This window comes from Sciurus carolinensis, chromosome 6 (genome assembly GCF_902686445.1).
Source record: "Sciurus carolinensis chromosome 6, mSciCar1.2, whole genome shotgun sequence".
NCBI classification, from domain to species: domain Eukaryota; kingdom Metazoa; phylum Chordata; class Mammalia; order Rodentia; family Sciuridae; genus Sciurus; species Sciurus carolinensis.
In genome coordinates this window covers 80,246,310-80,270,919 of record NC_062218.1, presented here as the reverse complement: position 1 = coordinate 80,270,919, position 24,610 = coordinate 80,246,310, and the positions used below count along the sequence as shown (strand labels likewise).

Sequence of the window (24,610 nt, the reverse complement as noted above, 5' to 3'; positions counted from 1 at the left end):
AGTGAAGATGCACACGAGGCGTTTCTTTTGGTGCTAAAGGATGTGGGATGTTTTGCTTTCTCAGAGAAACTGATGTTTTCTGGATCAATAAGAATTAATAACTAACTAGCTAGTTACATTAACTACCTGGTTATTTCCCTCCTATCTTCCAATTCAGAAACTATTTAAGGCCCCAGGGTTTGTAATATAACAGACCAAGCCTCTTCTTGCAATAATCAAACCAGAAAGTTCAAAGTCAAGTGTATATATTTTATGGTCTATTTATTGATTTTTTTTTTTTATACCTGAAAATGTCCTTGCGTTCTAATTTATATTTTTCTGTTTTTTATTTAAATTCATTCATTCAACAAATATTTATCTAATGCCTCCTTTAAATTTTTTTTTCTTTTTAACTGACACAGATTTTACATATGCATGGGGTACAGTGTGATCGTCTGACACATGTATAGAATGTGTGATGATCAAACCAAGGGAATTAGCATATTCACCTCCTTATTTTTTACATTTGGGGCTTTTCTTCATAAATATATAATTACATTGTTGTAAAGTATAATCACCATACTGTGCTATTAAGAATCTACTTTTTAAAACAATATCAAAAACAAATGAATCCAAGAGTAAATGTCTACTTCATAGAATTATGTAAAAGTTCTGATTATAATTAATGCAATTTTATTTATTTTTACCTCTATTTCCCCCAACTTTTTATTAAGAACATTTTCAAACATTTAAAAAAGTTGAAAGAAGGATATAGTAAGCACACATATATTCTTCACCTAGATCTTGCTATCATTGACCTCTTATTTTTGCCTAATCTCTAGATAGGTGAACACATAGATACACATGGCTGAACTATTTAAAAGTAAGTTGCAGTCACTAGGATACTTTGGCTCTAAAATACATTTACATTCATCTTCCAAAAATAAGAACATTCTTTTATTAATCACAATACCATTACCACAGACAAGAAAATTAACAAATAGTTCTATAATATCATATAATTTCCAGGCCATTATAAAATTTCTCCCAGTGTCCAAAGAACATCCTTTAGAACTTTTTTTTTTATTGAGCTAGTATTCAATCAAGATTCATGCACAGCACTGACAGTTATTTCACATTAGTCTTAAATCTAGAACAGCTCTCCTCTACCACATGCTTTTTAAGAATGTACAGATTCAAGTTTTAGGACAGTATTTCTCAAAATGTGCTTTAAATACCACATGCTTCTGTATCACCTGAGAAGTTTTTGGCCCTGTCCTAAGTTCACTGAATCAGAATATCAGGTAGGCCTCAAGCACACTCAAATTTGAGAACAAAAGCTCTAAGACCTGTGGAATCTGTGATAAATGTCTACAAAGTCTACACACCTGGTTGTTCAAGCTGAGGTGGTCTAATTCCATGAAATGAGCTGTTCATTTTCCTTTTCTTCATTTTTTCACTTGTCTTCTGATTTAAGGCTTGAATCATAAAATACTCCAACTAAAACATGAATCAAATCTAAATTAAAGGTCCAACAAAATTATATCTGACATAATTGTTTGTACCCCAAATCATATTTGCCAAATGTTCTTACTGTCAGTGTCTTAGCAAACACTTGTAAACAACTTATTTTATCTTTAAAAAATGCGTCTAGGGGAACAGATTATACCCTGACTAAACATAAGAGAATTTATTCATTCAAGAAAGAATTGTTTCTTGAATGATAAAGTAGTCACGCACTAAAACTGTGGGGCTATCAATAATTTTCTCAGAGGGCAAGTATCACAGTTAAAAAACTAGTGAGATTCCAGGTAAGAACAGATCTGGCTCTGTGTCTACAGATGTTCCTATCAGCTAGGAAATTTCACTTTTTTCTCTTAAACAAATTTTTTTGAAAGCTGTCCTTTATTTTACAAGTTAAAAAATCTCATCCATATGCACTTATATAGTCCCAGGCCTGTGATCTACCTTGTAAGGCCTGGGGCAAAAGCACAAATGGATGTTCACTCGTATAGCAAAATATTTAAATGTTATAAATCAAGAATACAACTGTTATGTTAAAAATATTCTATACTCTAGTTTTGACAAACTTATCATTATAAAGGCCTGGCCAGCTAAATTGATTTAAATTCTCAGACTGTTCTAGAGTTCATGAAGTATAGGAAAGTAGCCCCTAACTACTGAGCCCTCTCTCTCCTTACCCCAGCTTCATCCCATGCCTTGAGGAGCTTAATGCACAAAAGTGACACCCAGACTCCATTCACTTTCCCCTCCCAACCCTCAGTAATAGTCACCCTCAGCTACGACCCCACCCCCAGGCCTCAGGGTAACGCAGTTCACTTTTAGAAGAACAGACCCAAGAAAAAGAGACTTGTACAGGTCCAGGGTCTGGGTCAGTAATCACAGAATTCAGGAGTCTTAGGTTTGGAAGTATAATCATAGCACTGAATAAAACTTTCTGTGTTGGTGGAAAAGTTCTCTAATATCTATGTGATCCAATACAGCAGTTGGTATCTATATGTAACTATACACCTGAAATATAACTAAAATGCTTGAGGAAATGAAGTTCATTTTATTTCACTTAATTTCAATATATGTAGACACACGTGCAGTTATCATATGGATGGTGCAGGTCTGGAAGGGAGATGGTACCAGCTCCAGGTGGCAAATCCCCTTGGTTCCATCAACATGTGGTTTCTGGGTAGGGTTGCAACAGGGCAAAAGGCAGATGGGACTCTCCAAAGCTCAAGGGCAGGTGCCCCTGTTGCCCAGGTCTGTAAGGTGACTTCACAGCTCTTTATCCCAATCCTGACTTAAACACAGGATTTTAAACACCCCTTTCACTCCATCATCTCCACTCATATTCTTATAAATGTCATTATTTCTACACCCAAGATCTCAGTTGCACATTACTATCCGTGAATTTAAAATGAGATCACGATGTTCTTAATTAACATTCTTATCAAGTCTTGAGATTAAAAGAAACCACTATGTCTTTCTACCAACTTTGTCTAATATTCATTTAGTCCTGACTAGGCCTCTGACCCTCACTGCAACATTAAGTGTGAGGGAGAAAGAGACGTAAGGAGAAGAAAGAAGAGAAACAGAAAAAAAAAAAAAAAAAAAAAAAAAGTGGGCGCCCGAAGATGGGAAGAGTGATCCTGAGTATTCAGGGCCTGCAGGAAGGAAGGAGATCTGCAGCTTCCCACAGAACCAACCTCCTCCTCCACCCATGAAACCAAACACAACCAACAGAACCTCCAACAAATGAAACCAAACCATCTTTTTCCCCCACAGGTCCCTAGGCATTTATTTCACAGACATACACGATTCTTTGACTAAACGAAGATTTTTTTTTTTTTTTAAGCCACTACAAAGTAATTCCCAGGTGAATAACAGCTACTTATATTCAACAAAAATCAATATCATTTATATTTGTCTCTTATTTTCTCCAAGTTACAGAGCTACAGAACAAATGAAATGTGTCCATAGTCACCTATGGAAACTTCAACATGTCAACATGTTGGGAGAGAACTCAATGAAGAGCTAGGGGGATGGAGGAAGGATTTCAAAGTGCTCACACTCCATGTAGAGTTTTCTTTGGTTTTAATCTCTCTTGGATGATAATCAGACTTGTCTACTGAGAAGAGACACTTCTTGGAGGGTTGGAAAGATAGTTCCAAGTCAGTCAACTTTTAAATGATACAACCCCACAGTATTCTTCAAGTACCTTAAAGTCCTAATATTATAGAGGGCAGGTACAATGTATGAAGAGGAGCCTCAAAATGACCACAAGACCCAATAAATGCCACTGCAACTGGGCAAGCCAATTCTGGTTTCCCACATATCCAACAAAAAAGTTATTTGTACAAGTAGTTCCTCTGAATGTTGGAACTACAAGTTTAGGGTGTGAAATCTTGCTAACACTACACAGACGAAAAAAAAAAAAATCTTACTTTCAACTAGTAAAGGGAAATGAGAGAACTTCCAGGGTCCACTGGTTCAGGTACCAGGTTCATTTAGTTATAAAAATATTATTAACCAGTGACATCACAGGTTTGTGTAAGAAAACAAAATTTTGTGTGAATGAGAACTGATAAAGTGCCACCAAGTGAAAAATTCTGAAATATCATATTAGACAATAAAACAGTGTTTCATTTGGAGAGAAAAATGTATAAGTTTGCTCTGGTAAAATTTTTAGTATTTACTCTCATTTTATATCTCAAGGTTAAGACTAATCATGCTTTTAAAACTAAAACTCGAATTGATGTTCCAGAAAATAGCTAAAAAGTCAGCCTGACAAATTACTTTGTATGTAACAGGAATTTCCACTTACCACTCCTCCGAAATACTTCCCTATGTAGAAGTCATCAAGGCTATGTAGTTCAAGATAGGTAGCTCCCAGCTCTTTAGCAAGGTGGATCCCTTCTGTTGTACTGACACAGCTCCCTCTGTCTGAGGTGCACAGTGGGCAGGTGCAAGGCAATTCTTCTGAAAAAATGAATTTGAAAACAAAGAGCTTTGAAAGTACACAGGGGAAAAAAAAGTACATAGACAACCTGAACATTACACAACATACCAGAACTACTATCCACTAGACTCTAAATAAAATGTGTCAAGGATAATGGAATGGTCCCTAAATACTATACAGCTATAGTAACAAAAGCAGCATGGTGTTGGCACCAAAACAGACACAGATCAATGGTAAAGAAGACAGAGACAAACCCACATAAATACAGTTATTTCATTCTAGACAAAGGCGCCAAAAACATTCACTGGAGAAAAGATAGCCTATTCAACAAATAAAGCTGGGAATAATGGAAAGCCACATGTAACAAAATGAAATTAAACCTCTGTCTCTCACCCTGCACGAAACTCAACTCAAAGTGGATCAAAGACTTGGGCACTAGAACAGAGACCCTGTGACTACTAGAAGAAAAAGTAGGCCCAAATCTTCACCATGTTGGCCTAGGATTTGACTTCCGTAACAAGACCCCTAAACAGCAAGAGGTAAAATCAAGAATCAATAAATGGGATGGATTCAAACTACAAAGTTTCTTCTCGGCAAAGGAAACAATCAATAATGTGAAGATTACAGATTGGGAGAAAATCTTTACCACATGCAACTAAGAGCATTAATCTCCAGGATATATAAGAAACTCAAAAAACTTAACAACCCACCAAAAAAAAAAAAAAAAACCAAACAAATAACCCAATCAATAAATGGGCTAAGGAACTGAACAGACACTTCACAGAAGATTTCAATCAGTCAACAAATATACAAAAAATGTTCAACATCTCAAGCAATTAGAGAAATGCAAATCAAAATCTTAAGAGTACTAAGATTTCATCTCACCCCAGTCAGAATGGCAATTATCAAGAATACAAGCAACAATAAGTGCTGGCAAGGATGTGGGGGAAAAGGTATCCTCATTCACTGCTGGAGAAACTGCAAATTGGTGCAACCATTATGGAAAGCAGTATGGAGATTACTTAGAAAACTTGGAATGGAACCACCATTTGACCCAGCTATCCCACTCCTTGGTTTATACTCAAAAGACTTAAAATCAGCATACTATCCACATTAATTTTATAGCAGCTCAACTCACAATCCACTAAACTTTGGAACCAACCTACATGTCCTTCTATAGATGAACAGATAAAGAAAATGTGGTGTATCTACACAATGGAATAGTACTCAGCCTTAAATTAGAATGCAATTATGACATTTGCCAGTAAATGGATGGAGCTAGAGAATATCATGCTAAGTGAAATAAGTCAATCCCAAAAAACCAAAGGCCAAATGTTTTCTCTGATATGCAGATCCTAATTCACAATAAGGGTGGGGGTGGCTAGGGAAAAATAGAATTACTTTAGATTAGGAAGAGGGGAGTGAAGGAAGGGGAGGGGGTCTGGGGGTAGGAAGGATAGTAGAATGAATCAGACATTATTACCCTATGTGCATATAAGACTACATGACTGGTGTGATCCTACATAATGTAGAATCAGAAGAATGAGAAGTTATTCTCCATTTAGGTATGATGAGTCAAAGTGCATTCTACTGTCATGTATAAATAATACACCAAATTAAAAAAAAAAAAAAAAAAAAAAGGTCCCTAAATAAGCATTAGCTGCAAGGAGAATAGACAGCATTTTAGAAAATAAAGAATTTTTTTTTAAATCGAAGACTGGATATTACTATAGCTAGTTCAGTAATTAGACTAACTAGAAGTAATGGCAGACAGGTTGCTTATTCAGTCTTGATCTGAACATCAGTATTTCTAGACCAGCAGAAAAAAATCCAAAATTTACAATTAGACTGCCCACAGAAACCATGAAAAGCAGTGAGTTGGATTTCTTTCTTTCTTTCTTGTAATAAACTTTAATATATAAATACAGTCACCAAATTTGAATAAACATTACACTTTCATTTCAATGAAACCATCAAATTGACCTGATTTTTAAAGCTGCAACCTGCCACTGTCCTTGTGAATTCCATACAAAGTACATTCTTATTCAGACATTTCAATCATTTAACTCTAGAGCAGCCAACTTCAGAGACCAAATTCAATCACTTTTTATCTTTTTCTGTAAGATTTAAAAATTAAAAGTTGAAGAAATAAATCTTTACTTAAAAAGTGAACTATCCCAATATTCACAGTTATAGCACATACAGATTAATGGCTGGGAAGGTGCAGAGCAACCTATTTATAAGAACACACCCTATAAGACTAAAAATATACGTTCAACTCCACATTCATCAGTTTGCTTTGTTTTATGACTAAAATATGGGTCACTGTTCAAAAGGTAGTCAAGTCAAAAGAAGGAAAAGTCATTTCTAGAAATGCCTGTTGTTGGGGATTGGCCTGTCTGGGAGATGAGTGTGCAGGAGGTCAAACAGGAGGTGAGCTGGGAAACAACTCTTGTCAGGAGTGAGGGATGTGGATCTGGGTAGAGGAAAAACTTGGAACAGCAATGCAGTAGCTCCAGAGACCAGAACTATCCCACAGGGGCTCTGAAGCTCAGCTGGCCTTTCAGAGTGTGTGCTCCACACTTGAGGAAAGCCATTTGGGCCTTTGCATCCTATTCCCTAAACCAAACAGTGAGTAGATTAGTGCTTCATCCCGGAGGGGGCATGGCTTTGGGCCAGGGAACTCCCATTGGTGAACAATAAAAGTGCCGTTACTTATTCTACCCTATAAATAAAGTGATATCAAAACAGGAAAAAAACTAAGCTTAAGTAAAGAATTAGTGATTCCAAAGATAAAGTAACTTAAAAATTAAGCTTGGGTTCTTTAATTATGTGATACATTCTAATCTAAAGGATGTGTTTTATTTTTTCTAACATCATTTTAGATTTAGAGCAAAGTTATCAAGTAGAATTTAGTCTCTTCTGAAAAATAATGAATTGGTATGTCACATTCTTTATGAAGTCTTTCTAAACAGTATCTTTGGTTTTCTGAAGACAGAAGCCTTCTTGTGCCTACAAAGGTCTCCTTATATTGATGGAATGCAGTGGGCAGGCAGATCATTTCATTAAATATTTCTGGACAAAAATCAAACCAAGTCAGTAGTATTTCAAATGAAAAATGAAGTGAACTTAATACAAATTAAGTTTCAACAAACAAACTGAAGGGAAAAACATAGCTAATTTTAGGTTTGAGCTAGCTTTGTGTAGCTATAAGCATCTTTCTGACACATCCTGAGAAAGCTTGTCTTATTATAGCTAATCCTATCTCCTCTATGTCAATGAACACATTTCTTTTTGTTCACTCACCGGGAAGTAAAAATGCCTAGTCACTACAGACTGTATTATGCTGTAACTAGCTACCAGTCATCTACCATTGTCTGGATTCTAAAATATTATTCCCATTTTATTTATTTGTTTTTGCAGCACTGGAGAGTGACTCCAGGGCCTTGAATATAGGCAAGTGCTCCATCACTGTGCTATATCCCCCAGTATAAAACCCAGAAAGTTTTATTTCTTAAACCTTCATAGGTTTTTGCTCATAATTAACTACTTTGTGACTTCTGAATTACTCCTACATTTTTCCATATCAATCACCTATAGAATTCTAAGTAAAAGTCTGATTTTAGTTGGTTAGAGAATGAGAACAACACATTTCAGGATTAAATAAGTTCAACTTAAGCATTTTATCAGAAACAATCAGAGGACCCATTTTATCAGAAACAATTTTAAATTGGTTTCTTGTAGTCACAATGGCTCTGGGAATCAGTTCTACACTTCTAGTTAACTGTGGAGTTTTGTTGTTGTTGCTGCTGTTACATGTTATCTTTTAAGATTTATTTTTCAAAAGCATATACAATGTAACTGTAGCATTCAAATGAATAGTATCTCTTTCAAAGTCGTGTGGCTTTGGAAACCTATAGGGTGATTATTACAATGTTGTCACTGCCTGAAAGTTTTAGAAATTCTTTTTCAAAAAATCTAGCTAAGCAATGTACCAGACTCTATCGGGGTTTCAAAAATAATAGAGACAGTGTTCCCATGTTTAGGAGTTTCAGGCTATGAATACATCCTAGGCATATTCTGGAGGGAAAAATTTTTATCTTTTAAACATAGGTTCAATATTTAGTAAAAGCCAAAATGTATTCAGAGCCAAGTATCATAAAGACATCCACATAGTCACACTTGTCAAAAACATATGTAATCAAAGAAAGTGATGAGACTGGTTATATTTACTGAACAAGTTCTAAAAAAGTTCCCAAAAGAATTAACAGAAGAGTACCCAACAGTTTCATGTACTGAAAGGGATGCTGAGGGGATGATAATAAAGGTCCCTGAGATGAACAGCCGGATTAGCAGTTACTTTGTAATCACATCTTATATGGTAAATTAGTTCCATCTTGTTAGAGAAATTGATTTTTTCACTTAGATTATTCATAAAACTATTCACTCACTCATTGAACAAATGTTTATTGCACACCTACCATACATCAAGCATCACTGATAAAAAAGATGGGAAGATAAAAGAAAATCATAGTCAACTTAGCCAAGATAGACATCACTACAAACAATTGCAACATAACATAAGTACTAAAATGAAGGCGTACAAAGTTACCATGGGAACAGAACAGAGGAAATTAACTGCCTGGGGGAATTGTGGAAGGCTCTGCAGAAAGGTAATGATTGAAAGGATGAGTATGAAATCACTAAGCAGATATGAGAGGGCTGTGTGAAGGGGCACTCCAGTCACAGGGTAGCATATGTAGAAGTCTGCAAGTGAGAAAAAGGTTCAAGACGGCAAGCTAAGCCCACATTGCGAGCTCTCCTTCTGCCAAACTACGGATATTAAATAAAGAGGGTGGGGGAAAAAAGAAAGGAAGGAGAATTTTAAAAAGGAGGAAAGAAGGAGGAGGAGAGGCATGGAGGGAAGAAGGATTGAATATATAGCAACATTTAAAAATTAGAGGAAAATCTAAGCATGGTGGTGCACCCCTGTAATCACAGTGGCTCAGGAGGCTGAAACAGGAGGATCACAAGTTCAAAGCCAGCCTTAGCAGAAGTGAGGCACTAAGCAACTCAGTCTCTAAATAAAATACAAAATAGGGTTGGGGATGTGGCTCAGTGGTTGAGTGCCCGAGTTCAATTCCCAGTACCAAGAAAAAAAAAAGTGTGGGGGGCGTGAATATCAGCCCCAAAACTAGAAGGGCCTACAAGAATGAAGGTAGATGGCATAGAACTGAAGCTAAGTGCCTAGTGGGGCCTCAGACACTGCAGCAAGCTGGAGTGTTCATTGCTTAATAATGGGGGACAAGAACCACGAGGTCCAAAGGCAACCTACTGGCAACTAACTGGAGTATACCAACAGAAGCAAATAGGCCCAGTGATTCTCGACCTGTTCCCCCTTCTGTCCCAATAGCCATTGAGCAGGGAAAAAGGAAGGCATCAACCCAACAGGGAAAGCAAATTTCAAAAGTAGGAAAATTAAGAATTAATGTTTGAGAAACACCCATATCATGATAAAGTCTCATCAGATGGAAAGACTTAGAATGTCTATTCAAAATCAGACAATATTCTAATCAAAACAGAACTACTAAGTATAATTTATTATCCTAAGATTTTAAAATAAAGTTTCATAACCTTAAGATAAGAACAAGAAATTATAAAAGATCCAATTAGAGATCTTAGAAATGAAAAGCTGTTGAAGTTAAAAAATTAATCAAAATAGCAAAATAGGCCGGGGAGATAGCTCAGTTGGTAGAGTGCTTGCCTTGCAAGCACGAGGTCCTGGGTTCCCCAGCACCACAAAAAAATAAATAATTTTTTTTTCTTTTTTTTTTTTTTTAACGGTACTGGGGATTGAACTCAGGGCCTTGTGCTTGCAAGGCAAGCACTCTACCAGCTGAGCTATCTCCCCAGTCCCAATAAATTTTAAAAAATAGCAAAACAGACCCAGCAGACTAATGCATGAGCTGGGGGAGTGGGGGGAAAAAGTCAAGGACAAATTCAACACAACAAAACAAAGGCATCAGAAAGATAAGAGTACCCAAGAAGACAAAGAAGCATCACCAACAGCATTGGAAGGATCCTGAAAACAAACAAACAAACAAAACAGAATAGAGAAAATGGAGATCTGATGATACATAAAGAAATGAGAAGGTCGATACTTTCCTAGACCTGAAGAAAAGCATTAAGTTCTTCAGGCAGTTCAGTGAGAATGGCACATAAGGCATAGGGAATTGTTCCTAACAGTTCTAGAAGAAGCTGGAAGCTAGATCATGAAGAATCTTGTATCTTAGGTAAGATTTTACAACAGAAAGTCATCAAAGTGAGATGCAAATACGGACAGGATTAAGGGTATCAATGGGAACCTGTGATTTAAAAATATATGTATGACAAGTAACAATAAATGTTGGTGAGGATGTGGGGATAAAGGTACAGTCAGACATTGCTAATGGGACTGCAAATTGGTGCAACCACTCCAGAAAGCAGTATGGAGATTCCTCAGAAAACTTGGAATGGAACCATTTGACCCAGTTATCCCACTTCTCAACATATACCTGAAAGACTTAGAAACGGTATAATACAGTGATGCAGCCACACCAATGTTTACAGCAACTCAACTCACAATAGCTAAGCTATAGAACAACCCAGGTGCCCTTCAAAAGATGAATGGATAAAGAAAATGTGGTACATATACACAATGGAATATGACTCAGTCTTAAAGAAGAATGAAATCATGACATTTGCTGGTAAATGGATGGAACTAGAGAATATCATGCTAAGTGAAATGATTCAATCCCCAAAAAACAAAGACTGAATGTTTTCTATGAAATGCGGATGCTGACTCCAGGAGCACAATGGTCGGTGTGGGCGGGGGACAGGTCATGGAATTGGACAGAGCAGAGTGGGGGGAAGGGGAGTGATGGAAATGGGAAAGACAGTAGAATGAATCAGACATAACTTTCCTATGTGAATACGTGAATGTGAATATACAATCAGTGTAACTTCACATCATGTACAACCACAAAAATGGGAAGTTATAGTCCATGTATATATGATATGTCAAAATACACTCTACTACCATGTATAACTAAAAAGAATTTAAAAAGAAGTATGAAAAAAAAATATATATATATATATAAAACAATCCCCAGCTCTGACCAGTGTGCAAGGATCTAGAAGCAAAGACATTGAAGTAATGGGTATCCTAGAGCCCGAATTGTGGTTTCTAAATATCATTACCCACCAAGAGGAAGCAGAGCTTCTTGAGAACACCTCTTCCAGGGCTGAGACAGCAAAAGCCTAAGGTGAGCCTTAAAGTCTTGTGCCAGAGAATAAGGAAGCACTTCAAAAATGATTAGAGACAGCTTGAAAAAACTCCCTCTAGACAAACATAGGGTAAAAATGTAAGAATCAGAAGGAATAATCAGGACAACAGACTATAAAATGTTGAATTGAAAAACCAAATTCATGAATCATAATGATTCCAAAAGAAGGGTATAGGAGCAGAGAGAAGAGAAAGCTCTATTTACAGAAGAATACCAATAAATAAATGTAGAAGGCGCCATAGAAAATTGTAATTACTGTTTTGTAAGCACATGTATGACAATGGAAATAATGAGGCAAAAATGCTGGGCCAGCCCAAATTCTTTAATAATGTCAATGTCATGAGAGACATGGCCCCTCAAAACAAAACAAAGAAACAAACAAAAATACTGGGGAACCATCTGGATTAAAAGAGACCAAAGAGACAGGACCAATAAATGCAACATATAATTTATACTCTGGATTGGAAAAAACACAGCTATAAAGCACATTACTGGAACAACTGAAAAAAATATAAATACGGATTATATTTTAAATAATAGCATAATAGATAAAAGCATGTTAAATTTCTTGCATGATGATTGCATTATAGGAGAATGGCCTTGTCCTTAGATGATACATGCTAAAGTAATTAGGAGTGAAGAAATCACATAATATTTACAATTCAGTCTCAAATCATTCAGAAAAAAATGTGTGCATGTGTATTTATAAATTCTGGGGTTCAGGGATTCTGCCTTTGGGTTCCCTTCTTCCATCCAGGAGAAGTCTGCTTTTACTTTTCTTTAATAAAGCTTACTTTCTACTCAAAAAAAAAAAAAAAAAAAAAAAAAAAAAATTCTGGGGTTCAGTGTCCTAGTCCTATTGAACTTCTGAGGTTTGAAATTTTGCAAAATACAAGTTAGTGAAGAAGGAAGATCCTAAACAATTCAAAGCACTGAGTGTCATGATCTGACTTGTATTCTAGCATGATTATTCTGAGAGAAATTATTTCAGAGGTAAACCAACAATAGGAGGCCAGAGGCCAATCATCATGAGGCTGATGAAGCTTAAACGCAAGGCCTTCTTTTTGTGCTTCCTTTCCAAAGCCCAAGGAGGAACCTGAATAACATATTTTTTCACATGGTCATATGCTCTTGTCAAATTCACAAAATATTTTAACTATGTTTGGCTAAGACCACTGTCTTTTCCCATTCTCATTCAATTTATCTTATATCAGGCATTTTGGGGATGCTATTAAGGGGAAATTTAGCTTTAGGTTTAGTGAGCTATTACTTGTGGTTTATAGACACATTTCTTCCTCAACACTGGGGAATAAGCTCAGGGGTGCTCTACCACTGAGCTATATCCCCAGCCCTTTTTACTTCTTTATCGTCAGACAGTGTCTTGCTAAGTTGCCCATGCTGGCCTTGAACTTGCGATCCTGCTCTCTCAGGCTCCTGGGTAGCTGGGATTACATGTGTGCACTACACTTTCCTGTTCCATAACTGTCCTAGAAGAGGAATGACTTTCAGGAATGCTTCTACCACCCACAATGCAGACTTATTTGGCATCAGATACTAGACTGCTGAGCTGAAATATGTACACAATACAAACTGGTGCCTGGGGCCAAAAAGATGTAGAGAATAAAGAAACATGCTGTTAAAAAAACTGATTATCATTTTCTTCTCTCCGCAGAAAATATGACAAAGTGATTCAAATGAAAGGGTGATCAAAGACTTCACAGCCCCCAAAATGTAAGAAGATTTAAAGAAGTGTTGGGCTGTTAAACAGAAATATTTCTAAATTTGGTATCTGACATATCTTTGAGATTTGTGAGTTGCTATTCTTTCTTTCCTCATTCACTGTAGGGTCCCCTACCCCAGACACAAAATTACCTAAGTCTGAGGTCCCATAAAATCGGAACTATCCTTTTAGGAGACAAAAAAGTCCCTATGAAAGATAATTAAATAACAAGGATTTGAAATCCAGCAGAGATAAAAAAGAAATGAATGGGTTTGAGGATTATTTATAATGTAAAGTCAAAAAAACCTTCTTAATCAACTGGATGTGGTGGACAGGAGAGAAAGGAGGATCCAGGATGATTCTAGTTTTGGTTAAGTGGAGAGATTTTTGCATTGTTCACCAAGAAAGGGAACTCAGTAGCAGAAGGATATTATCTATGTAAATATGGGTCAGGAGAGAGACTGGAGCAAGAGAAACAGATTGGACAATCACTGTTTATAGAGGGGAAGCCAGGACAACCGAATGGCTGGTTTATGATCTGAGTTGAAGAGCAAGAGGTGAAGCCAAAGGATGGAACCCTGGGAAACAACTTCATGATATGTTGATGCTCATGGAGGGGGGCACAGGAGAGGGAAGGGGACCAGTAAAGAAGACAGAGAATTAGAAGAAACAGAAAAGAAAGAGTAGCTTTATTAAGCAGAGGGAGAGGGATGTTTAAATAATTTCAAAGAATTGTTATTAAAATGTATTAAATTTGATAATGAGGATATAACTGGCAACCCCAGTGAGAACTTTGGGTAACTGCGCAAGTCAAAATGAGACTGTAGTAAGCTGAAGAATGAAAAGGAAGTGGACTCAGGAAGTGTGGATGGTTCTTTCAAGAATCATGACCAGGAAAAAAAAAAAAAAAAAAATAGGGAAGTAGAGAGGATGAGGGGACAATGGTGGGTCAAGCTTGCTTTATTTGTATTTACTAATGCTAAACATATACCTACCCTATGACCCAGTAATCCTACTCCTAGGGAACAAACTAGGTATCATCAAAAGGAGAATGAATACATAAATTATGGCATACCCATACAATAGGATAATGTAAAGCAATAAAAAGAGCAAACTATAGATAAGCACAACACATCCTATAATTTCATTTGTATAAAGTTCAAGAATAGGTAAAAACTAATCTATGTAGTTAGAAGTCAGAACAGCATTTTCCTCTAAGGAAAGGTGTTATTACCTAGAAAAGAGGCCTAACCATACTACCAAAAGTGCTATACAGATTCAATGCAATTGCAATTAAAATTCCAATGATGTACCTTACAGAAATAGAGCAAGCAATCATGAAATTCATCTGGAAGAATAAGAAACCCAGAATAGCTAAAGCAATCCTTCACAGGAAAAATGAAGCAGGGGGTATCGCAATACCAGAACTTCAACTATACTACAAAGCAATAGTAACAAAAATGGCATGGTATTGGTACCAAAATAGACAGGTAGATCAATGGTACAGAATAGAGGACACAGACACAAACCCAAATAAATACAATTTTCTCATACTAGACAAAGGTGCAAAAAATATGCAATGGAGAAAAGATAGCCTCTTCAACAAACGGTGCTGGGAAAATTGGAAATCCATATGCAACAGAATGAAACTAAACCCATATCTCTCACCATGCACGAAACTAAACTCAAAATGGATTAAGGACCTCGGAATCAGACCAGAGACCCTGCAGATTATAGAAGAAAAAGTAGGTCCAGATCTTCAACATGTCAGCTTAGGACCAGACTTCCTCAACAGGACTCCCATACCACAAGAAATAAAAGCAAGAATCAATAACTGGGATAGATTCAAACTAAAAAGCTTTCTCTCAGCAAAGGAAACTATCAGCAATGCAAAGAAAGAGCCTACAGAGTGGAGAAAATCTTTGCCAATCATACTTCAGATAGAGCACTAATCTCCAGAATCTATAAAGAACTCAAAAAACTCTCCACCAAGAATACAAATAACCCAATCAACAAATGGGCTAAGGAAATGAACAGACACTTCACAGAAGATCTACAAGCAATCAACAAACATATGAAAAAATGTTTCACATCTCTAGTAATAAGAGAAATGCAAATCAAAACCACCCTAAGATTCCATCTCATCCTAATTAGAATGGCGATTATCAAGAATACAAGCAACAAGAGGTGTTGGAGAGGATGTGGGGAAAAAGGTACACTCATACATTGCTGGTGGGGCTACAAATTAGTGCAGCCACTCTGGAAAACTATGGAGATTCCTTAGAAAACTTGGAATGGAACCACCATTTGACCCAGCTATCCCACTCCTTGGCCTATACCCAAAGGACTTAAAATCAGCATACTACAAAGATACAGCCACATCAATGTTCATAGCTACTCAATTCACAATAGCCAGATTGTGGAACCAACCTAGATGCCCTTCAATTGATGAATGCATAAAGAAATTGTGGTATATATATATATATACAATGGAATATTACTTGGGCATAAAGAATGATAAAATTATGGCATTTACAGGCAAATGGATGCAATTGGAGAATATCATGCTAAGTGAGATAAGCCAATCTCAAAAAAACAAAGGTCAAATGATCTCTCTGATAAGCGGATGATGACACATAATGGGGGGGTAGGAGGGGTTAGGGTTAGGGAGGGGGGCCAGAATGGAGGAAGGAAGGACTGTATAGAGGGAAAAGAGGGGTGGGAGGGGTGGGGGGAAGGGAAAAAATAACAATGAATCAAACAACATTACACTATGTAAATTTATGATTACACAAATGGTATGCCTTTACTCCATGTACAAACAGAGAAACAACATGTATCCCACTTGTTTACAATAATAAAAAAGAAAAAAAAAAAAAAAAAAGAAAAGAAAAGAGGCCTAAGGGAACCATCTGAAGTACTGCAGGTGTCGTGTCCTGCCCACTGATCAGTGCAATGGTTATATAAGGATGTACACAGGCACAAATATATTAAGCTATACTCCAACACTAGTGAACTTTATGGTCTTTTCTTTGTTATATTGCAATACAAAAGGTTAAAAAATTAATAAATAAAAAATAAAATTTTAAGCCAGGCGTGGTGTTACATGCCTGTCATCCCAGCAGCTCTGGAGGTTGAGGCAGGAGGACCAAGAATTCAAAGCCAGCCTCAGCAACAGCAAGGCACTAAGCAACTCAGTGAGATCTTGTCTCTAAATAAAATACAAAATAGGGCTAGGGATGTGGTTCAGTGGTCAAGTGTCCCTGAGTTCAATCCCCAGTAACCCCCCCAACAAAATAAAAAATAATAAAAATTTAAAGACAGCTTTAGTGAGTGAATACTACTACTAGGAAGATATGTAAAATACCACCAAATGAAGGTGAATCTTGAGTTGACCTTGAGTAGATGACAACATACATAGAATCAGCGACTACAACTGCCCCAACAAATCCAGCACATTAGCCATGGAGTAAACAGCCTTTCCTCAGGTAGCAGTGTCAGTGTACTCAGCTCACTCATTGTTATCCACCTAAAAATTCTGCTCCCACACTCACATCTTCATGTGGATAAGCCATCCTTTCCAATTGGGTAAACCTTTAGACAGTCAAGAAAAGCTTTCTAGGGCTCAATGTCAGTTTAGTACCTTTCATATGTCAAAAGAACACAATTATTGACTTCTTTATTACTGGGAAGAGCAGGGTAAAAGAGATTTGTACCCATCAGCATCACAGCAGTTTTCAATTCTCTCCTTTGATGTCTCCTTATTGTATCAGATGATGAAGAGGTTAACAACTGGCATTTGAACCCACAGTCATTTGGGTAAAAAAATAAAACTGTATTAATCATTAATAAACTTAACTCTATTCAAGCTTAATGTGGTACCTGCAAGCTCATTATAAAAAAGAAAATTAAATACTTACCATTTTGTCTGGTACCAACAGCAGCAATGATTACTGGAACTGAATTTAATGCTCTTTTTATCACTGGAATATAATTGTCCTTGACTTCATGGAATGAAAACTTGTCATTTACGTTGTATTTGATCACAATGATGTCAGCACTCCCAATCAGGTTTCGAGAAGTGTACCAATCACTGTCAAAAATGTCCTGAACCAGAATGTAGACAGCAAACTTTAGGCTACTTATCTTCAAATCAATCATGAAATCAAATGTAACATACTAGTTTAAATTTTTTGCTATACTTAAATTTTCGGAATGAACATAAATTTATTTTTAAACAGTAGCTATAAAAAATTTAAAATGTTTGATTTTTTTTTAAGTTTTCTTCATTTAGCCTAGATAAGAATTATTGGCTCAACATGATATCTAGAAAATGAGAGTTTGATGAAAGAAGCAATCCCTTTCAATATCTATGCTTTAAAAATAAGCACTTCTAAAAGTAATGCTGTTTTTAATCACCTAATTTTTAAAATGTAACATTATGGTATTAAATGAAAGAGTAAAAGTGTGAGTAACAAAGCTTCAAAGGATTTTCTATGATCTAGTTTATTTTGCTTATATAAATTAAAAGTTCAACATAAATCTTTCTAGTTCTGAAATTCTTTTTGTATGTTATTGAATAATATTTATATTTAGAATTGGGACCATAAGTAATTTATTATAGACCCTACTCCTTAAAATTTAGTGCTTTGATATGTTAACAACAATTTTTCAAAGTTTTTGTACAAACAGTAGTATGAGAAAAATATCTTTATGGATCTTAATTCTACTGCCAAATATAAACTAGTAGCTTTCTTCTCATATTGTAATTAACCATTAATCATTATTCATCCTTACATTTGGCCTTTGATATATATTTCTTAGATATAATAAAATCAGACTAAGGAAATAAGACAGTTGGTTGGCCAACTGTTTGGTTATGGAAGTTTGCAGTATAAGTCTGAAATATGAATTCAACGGGGTTAATTAATAGTATTTGAATCAACCAATCAAGATCTGTGACAGAACTTTTAAACTGTGAGAGAAAAATCCTGGAGTGTTACACAGAGTTGCCCTTGTGCAGAGATAGCTTCTGACCAGTGCCCCCCATTGCCTATACCTTCCCAACTGACCCCTACAAGGGGGTCAGACAAGTAATGAGAACTGCAGAATTTCTAAACAGGAATGCCCTATTGAAAGTGGAACAAAAGGAGCATTTTTGAAGGAAGTTTAAATGAACCAAGAGACAGTGAGCGAGAGCGAGAAAGAAAGAAAGAAAGAAAGAAAGAAAGAAAGAAAGAAAGAAAGAAAGAAAGAAAGAAAGAAAGGAAGGAAGGAAGGAAGAAAGAAAAAGAGAAAAAACTATCAATACCAAAAGTAAAGTAATGAACTTGAGAGAGTGGAAGGAGGTAGAGAGTGGAATGGGATGAGTTATGGGGAATGATGTGGGATACAACCCAAGAAAATGTGAGTACTTCCCAGCAGAACACTATACTGATTTCCAAGTCCCAACCACAAACCCCATATAATTCCAAATGTATCTGTTAAACAGAATTCAAGTTCAAAGTATAGAAGTATAACAGAGTATGTAAGAATAACAAAAAAGGGATAAACTCATATAAATAGGATTCGAACTAAGTATAAGTGGGACCAATATTAAGCATTCATTTAACTGAGAGAATTTAAAAAATAAAAAATAAGCATCTGCTTTTCACATTCCAAGTAAGTCAAAATTCCAGAGCTACTGGAGAGGTGTACAGAAAAAGGGGATATTTAAGGAAAAATGTCATGAAAAAAAAATGGGTTTGAGCATCATTAACTTTGTGGTATTGGGTACAAAGACCAAAACACTTTCTTTGTTAATAGAAATCAGAACTTCAAACCCTGCACAAGAAAATTGTGAATGCATTAGCTCACTGCTTTTTATAAAATATTTTGGTAGACAGGAAAAGATGTAGAATTGTGAAATGAAGTAATAACATAACTGTATAACTACAAAAAAAAAAAGGAAATGGATGAGAGAGATGCTAAATAATGAGTTTTATTTGAAACATATTTATTTTAAAAGTGCCAAGTACATATGGCCAAAGAGACAGAATAAGACTGAGGATATACAGAAAGTAGGGAATAGAAGCACAACTATTTATCCCAACTCCAAGGCAGCAACAACACATTTCTTCTCAAGCTATGTCAAAGAGAAAATGTTCCACTGGATTCTAGAATTATGAAGGAAATAAGATTCTCCCATCTCTTGTGAATCAATTCCAGGATTTCCTCTAGGGGATTACGCAACACAAAACTTGGAACCACATTTGGAGAATGGAACTCATCTTTAAAAAAAAAAATCTGAATTTCTACAATGAAACAAAAATTTTATTCTACTTGATTGTGGTGCTTCAAATATATTATCTACTAGATACTTATAACTAATATCACTGTTCCAATCTACTGTATTGGTTTAAATCTCAAAGGACATGGGGAAATTTTACCTTTGCTCAGTATAGGTGATACATGACTATACTAGAGTTACAATAAACATTTTATTATTATAGCAGGTACCACTTATGGAACAGTAATACACGCCAGGTTCTACACTTAGAACTTTACATGTACTATCTCATTTACTCTTCAGCAGAGCTATAGGAGGCAGAGATTATTATGATTAGTCTATAGACAGGTAAATAAGACTGAGAGAAGGTAAATGATTTACCAAAGACAGAAAGGCACTAAGTGGCAATGTGGGGCTCTGAAGTTAGTTCCTTTTGATATCAAAACCCATGTTCTACCTCCTCTGCTACATTTCACATTCTGATTCAGTTCATATGTCAATAACACAATCACCTTTAATATCTCTGATGGGCTTTACTTAATACCTAGAGAAGAAAAGCACCTTAGAATGAGCAACTCTGCAAATGTAATCTACTATGTTTGAAGAACCATTATAACCTAGAAAATTGCACCTGGTTACAAACTTGGTACCACCAGAATCTAACTAAATGAAAAGTGATTAGCATAATAAGCCAGAAAATCAGTATATGACAAGAATACAAACTACAAAAGACTTACTTTATCCTTTTGAAAGATTTCATTCTACTACACACAATACATGGGATCACAAGCATCGTTTGATAAATTAACAACATAAACAGGAAAGGGTTAACAGCTCAAATTAAAAACAGGAAAAATAATCCTAACATCCTAATTCTGCTTATTTTATTTTCTGTACATCTATTTACTCTGTCCACTAAACAACTCCATGTTGATCCAATAAGTCTTAAAGGCTGTAAGATCTTTCATAATAAAAGGGCCAAAAGTAAAAGAAATGCTTAATTTGCTTGCAAAGACTCCATTGATCCTTCTTATGAACAGCATCATCACTGTCATAGCAAGGGGCTTAATAACATTCCACCTTTTGAAAAGCCTGTTTGAAATTTATTTCAGCACACTAACAAAACTTTCCTTTAACTGAATATTTATATGGGCAAGGAATCTTTTCTTTCAATAATATGGAAATTTGTTTAGAATTTTTCTAAGTACATTCTATACATTTCTTTAAAGGTATGCTAGTACAGCTGACTTGGTTTTATTAAAATCTGCTGTTTAACTGGAAAATCTCACATAGTAGTTTATATATTCTCTCTCAGACACTAAAGTTTCTTCTGTATAAAATGTAATCTTCAGCTGAAATATATTTAACAACATCAGTAAAGAAGACATTCTCAAAAAGACTAAATGAAAACATTTTAAATATACTGTTAGAGTGTACTGAAAATATATGTGTCAAGAAGTAGATTCCTTTGTCCTTTTGTCAAGCATGCAGGAATCAGGCTAAATTTTATTTATTTCACTACAGTTTCATTTAATTATCACAAATCATAAAGATTTTTTTTAATTCCAAACATTCATTATATTATTTCCGACTTATGAATGACTAAAAGAGCTGTATAGGAAAAGTATTTGCATTACTAAAATTTTTTAAAACTTTCAGAGGTTACTAGTAGTATAAATAAGTCGTTTAATATTAATTCTCAGTCCCTGTCTTTCCCCACCTTTACGTACTATTTCTGAACAGTCCAGTGAAAAGTATTTTTGCCTGCACTGAGCTATAAGAGGGCTATATTTATAGAACACTAGTATTACTCTATCCTCCACAGGGTAGGCATGAAAAAACATTGCTCTTTGCTAGTAGAACTTGGTGACCCTGTCCTTTGGGACTGGCACATTCAACTGTCAGCTGTCTACCAAGGGACAACCCAGTCATGCAGTGTACGACTAAGTGCTCCAAGCTCCCACTTGGGCTTTTTACCCTACAGTCCGGTTCTCTGACTGGGCTGCCCACTGCCCAACTAAACAAAGATCACAGATTTCCCCCAAAATGTTTAAAAACTCTATCCAAGTAAGGCAGACACTCCGCGTTCATGGAAGTGGAAAAAGTGGGGAGAACGAAAGAAAGAAAAGCTCCTTCAGCCTCGGCACGGAGCAGCTGCTGACCCTTACCCACACGGGACAGTCGTGAACCACGAGCTTGACGTTCCCAAACGCACTGGCCTGATACTCGGTGAACACGGGACGTGCGACCGTGCTGGTCGCGTTGAGCAACAAGCTGCTTTCGTCCCCTGAGACCAGAGGGCTTCTCCCCAGGTAAGTGCGGATGAGCCCCGACGGCCGATTGTCCTGGTGGAACGCGTCGCCTTCGTTCCCCAGCGCCACGATGTGAATGGACCTGCACCGACAAAAAGGGGGGCGAAGGGAGAAAAGCAGCACCATCAGCTCGCCTGTCCCTTTCATCCGAAGAGGAAGTGGCGGGGGCAGCGCGCAGCGAGGGTGGGCGCGAGCCCCTGGCCCGGGGGCGCACCGCACGCGTTCCGGGCACAGACAATGGCAGGACCTCGACGCGTACGTACATGATCTCAAATTCAAGGGCAGGGCGGCGATTCGGAGAAAACCAGCTCCTCACCGCCTCTCGGGGCCAGTCGGTGGCGTGTTTACCCGCAAGCCGCTCATCCCCGGCCGCGTCCCCCTAGCGCGCCTCCACCGCGGCGCGGCCGACGCAGAGCGGGGCCGCGCGAGCCAGCTAGGCAGCAAGCGAGCGAGCCCGGGGCCGGGGGCCGGGGGCGTGTGAGCGCGGCCGAGGGCACCCTGCCAGTCAGGAAGTGCCGGGGAACATCGCCAGCGGCCGCCGCTGCAGTGAGTCGCCGTGCGCGGGGCAGATCTGCAGCCCCGAGTGGATTCAGCTGACCGCAGCCCCTGCTCCGCCGCGCCTCCCTGGCGGGGCAGCTGTCGCCTCCTACTGCTGCTGTTGCCGCTGCTCCTCCTCCTGGCAAAGAGGGGGTAGGAAAAAAAAAAGCCCGGGCCTCCGCCCCCTTGGGCGGGAGGGCCCAGCACGTGCCGGCCGCGAGAGTCCGGCAGACGCGGTGGACGCGCTGCCCGCGGAGGCCCTGGACCCGGGCGGTGGCGGCCGGATACAAAGGAGCGGCCCGCGTGGGGCGCCGTGGAATATAAATTAATAAATACAACGCCTAAGCCAAAGAGCTCCCGGCCGCCAATCCGCCAGCAGCAAGTTTGCTCAACTCGAAAGGCTGTAACCAGAGCCAGGAAAGGGGGTGGGGCGAGGAGGCCCCCTCTCACTCCGGACTGGAAAAAAAGAGACTAGCGAACCCAGGGATTCCAGCCAGTTTGCGGCTCCAGCAACCCCGCCCCCCGCCCCACACGCTTTGGCCTTGGCGGAAAGTGTTTTACCACGTCTGCCGCTTTGTCATTTGTCAACATGCGCTACAGCTGTTTTCTAAAATCATACTTGTGAGAACAAAAATAAAGGCAACATTCATGCTGCTGCAGCAAAAAAAAGGTTCTTTGTTCACACACAATTAATTTGCTAATGTCGCTTTGGGGGATTATTTACTATTTCAAGCTATATTTGACATATTTCGCCAAAATGCAAGATTTTAAGTGCTGGGATTTTTAGTGTTATCTTTTTTGAAGGAAGTTCGCTAATTGGAGATTTTTCAGTACACATTATGGCAACGTATTTAATAGTATTTCCCAAACCAACTGGAAAAAAATAAGGATCATGTTAATGCAAGGATACTTTAGATTCTTTCATGATGACACGCTGAAGTAAAGATTGTGCCTGTCCGGAAAGGGCCTCAAACTTCTTCAGTGCAAATGAACACAGGGACTACTGCAAATACCAAGGGGCCAGGGGTTATTCTGCAGCTTCTCCATAAACACTAAAATTCGCACAAATACTCTATGCTAAAAGAGTTAGTTGATCCTTTTATTTATATTTATTTTGCCCTACTTTAAAATTGGGCTGTTTCTTTTCTCATCAGAGCAACACTTAGAGTGTATGAAACAGGAGGTACTGAGGAGGGAATGTCAACAGACTTTTATTATGGACCCTTATTTCAGTTGAAAATAGTTTAATAGTTTCTTCTGAGTAGTCATAGAGATTTTTAAAATTAATATCTCTTTGCACCTAAGTATAATTTCTTTTAATCTCTGGAACCTCAACCATCCTGAAGAGTTCAAGCATACAGCATCACCTTTTCTTTTCAGTCAATAGAAAATATGTTTTTCATCAGTCCCCTCCATTTACCAACAAGGCAAACAAAAAGACACTGGCCTATGTCTGTAATCCCAGTGATTCAGAAGTCTGATGCAGGAGGATCACAAGTTCAAGGCCAGCAAGACCCTGTCTCAAAAAATAAAAAGAACTGGGATGTGACTCAATGGTAGAGCACCACCAAGTTCAATCCCCAGAACCACAAAGGGGGGAAAAAAAGGATACCAAAATGGGTGAATGGATAAAGAAAACAAGTACATAAAGTAGATTAATTGATTAATTTATAAATTTCTTTCTTCTTCCTTTTTTTAAATTTTTTTAATTTTTTAATTTTTTCTAGACACATTCACACTTTGTTGTCCAAACTAGTCTCAAACTCCTGGGTTCAAGCTATCCTCCCTCCTCAAGTTTCCAGAATAGCTGAATTTATAGGTGCTAGCCTCCATGCCTGGCTCAATGAACTGTTAATAAGCCTTTAAAAATGAAGGTAATACTGTCATCCTACAACATGGATAAATCTTTAAGACATTGTGCTAAGTGAAAATAGCAGTCACAAAAAGACAAATGCTGAATCATTCCACTTACATGATATATTTAAAGTAGTCAAGCTC

The 24,610-nt window shown here is 37.4% G+C and overlaps 1 protein-coding gene across 2 annotated transcripts in view; it reads right to left on the bottom strand.

The window, feature by feature from the left end:
* Positions 1-22,480, bottom strand: part of Rhobtb3 (Rho related BTB domain containing 3) — a 56,203-nt gene extending 33,723 nt beyond the window's left edge. Inside the window, exons 1-5 of one of the 2 annotated variants that reach the window (XM_047555545.1) lie at positions 22,339-22,480; positions 21,932-22,157; positions 17,416-17,602; positions 4,316-4,470; positions 1,368-1,479 (exon numbers count right to left, since the gene is read on the bottom strand). In XM_047555545.1, coding sequence (XP_047411501.1) covers positions 1,368-1,479; positions 4,316-4,470; positions 17,416-17,602; positions 21,932-22,157; positions 22,339-22,340 — 682 coding nt within the window. In that variant the 5' untranslated portion in view covers positions 22,341-22,480. Of the gene's footprint in view, positions 1-1,367; positions 1,480-4,315; positions 4,471-17,415; positions 17,603-21,931 lie in introns of both variants that reach the window. The other variant, XM_047555543.1, reaches the window with a different exon arrangement.
* Positions 22,481-24,610: the final 2,130 nt, after the last annotated feature.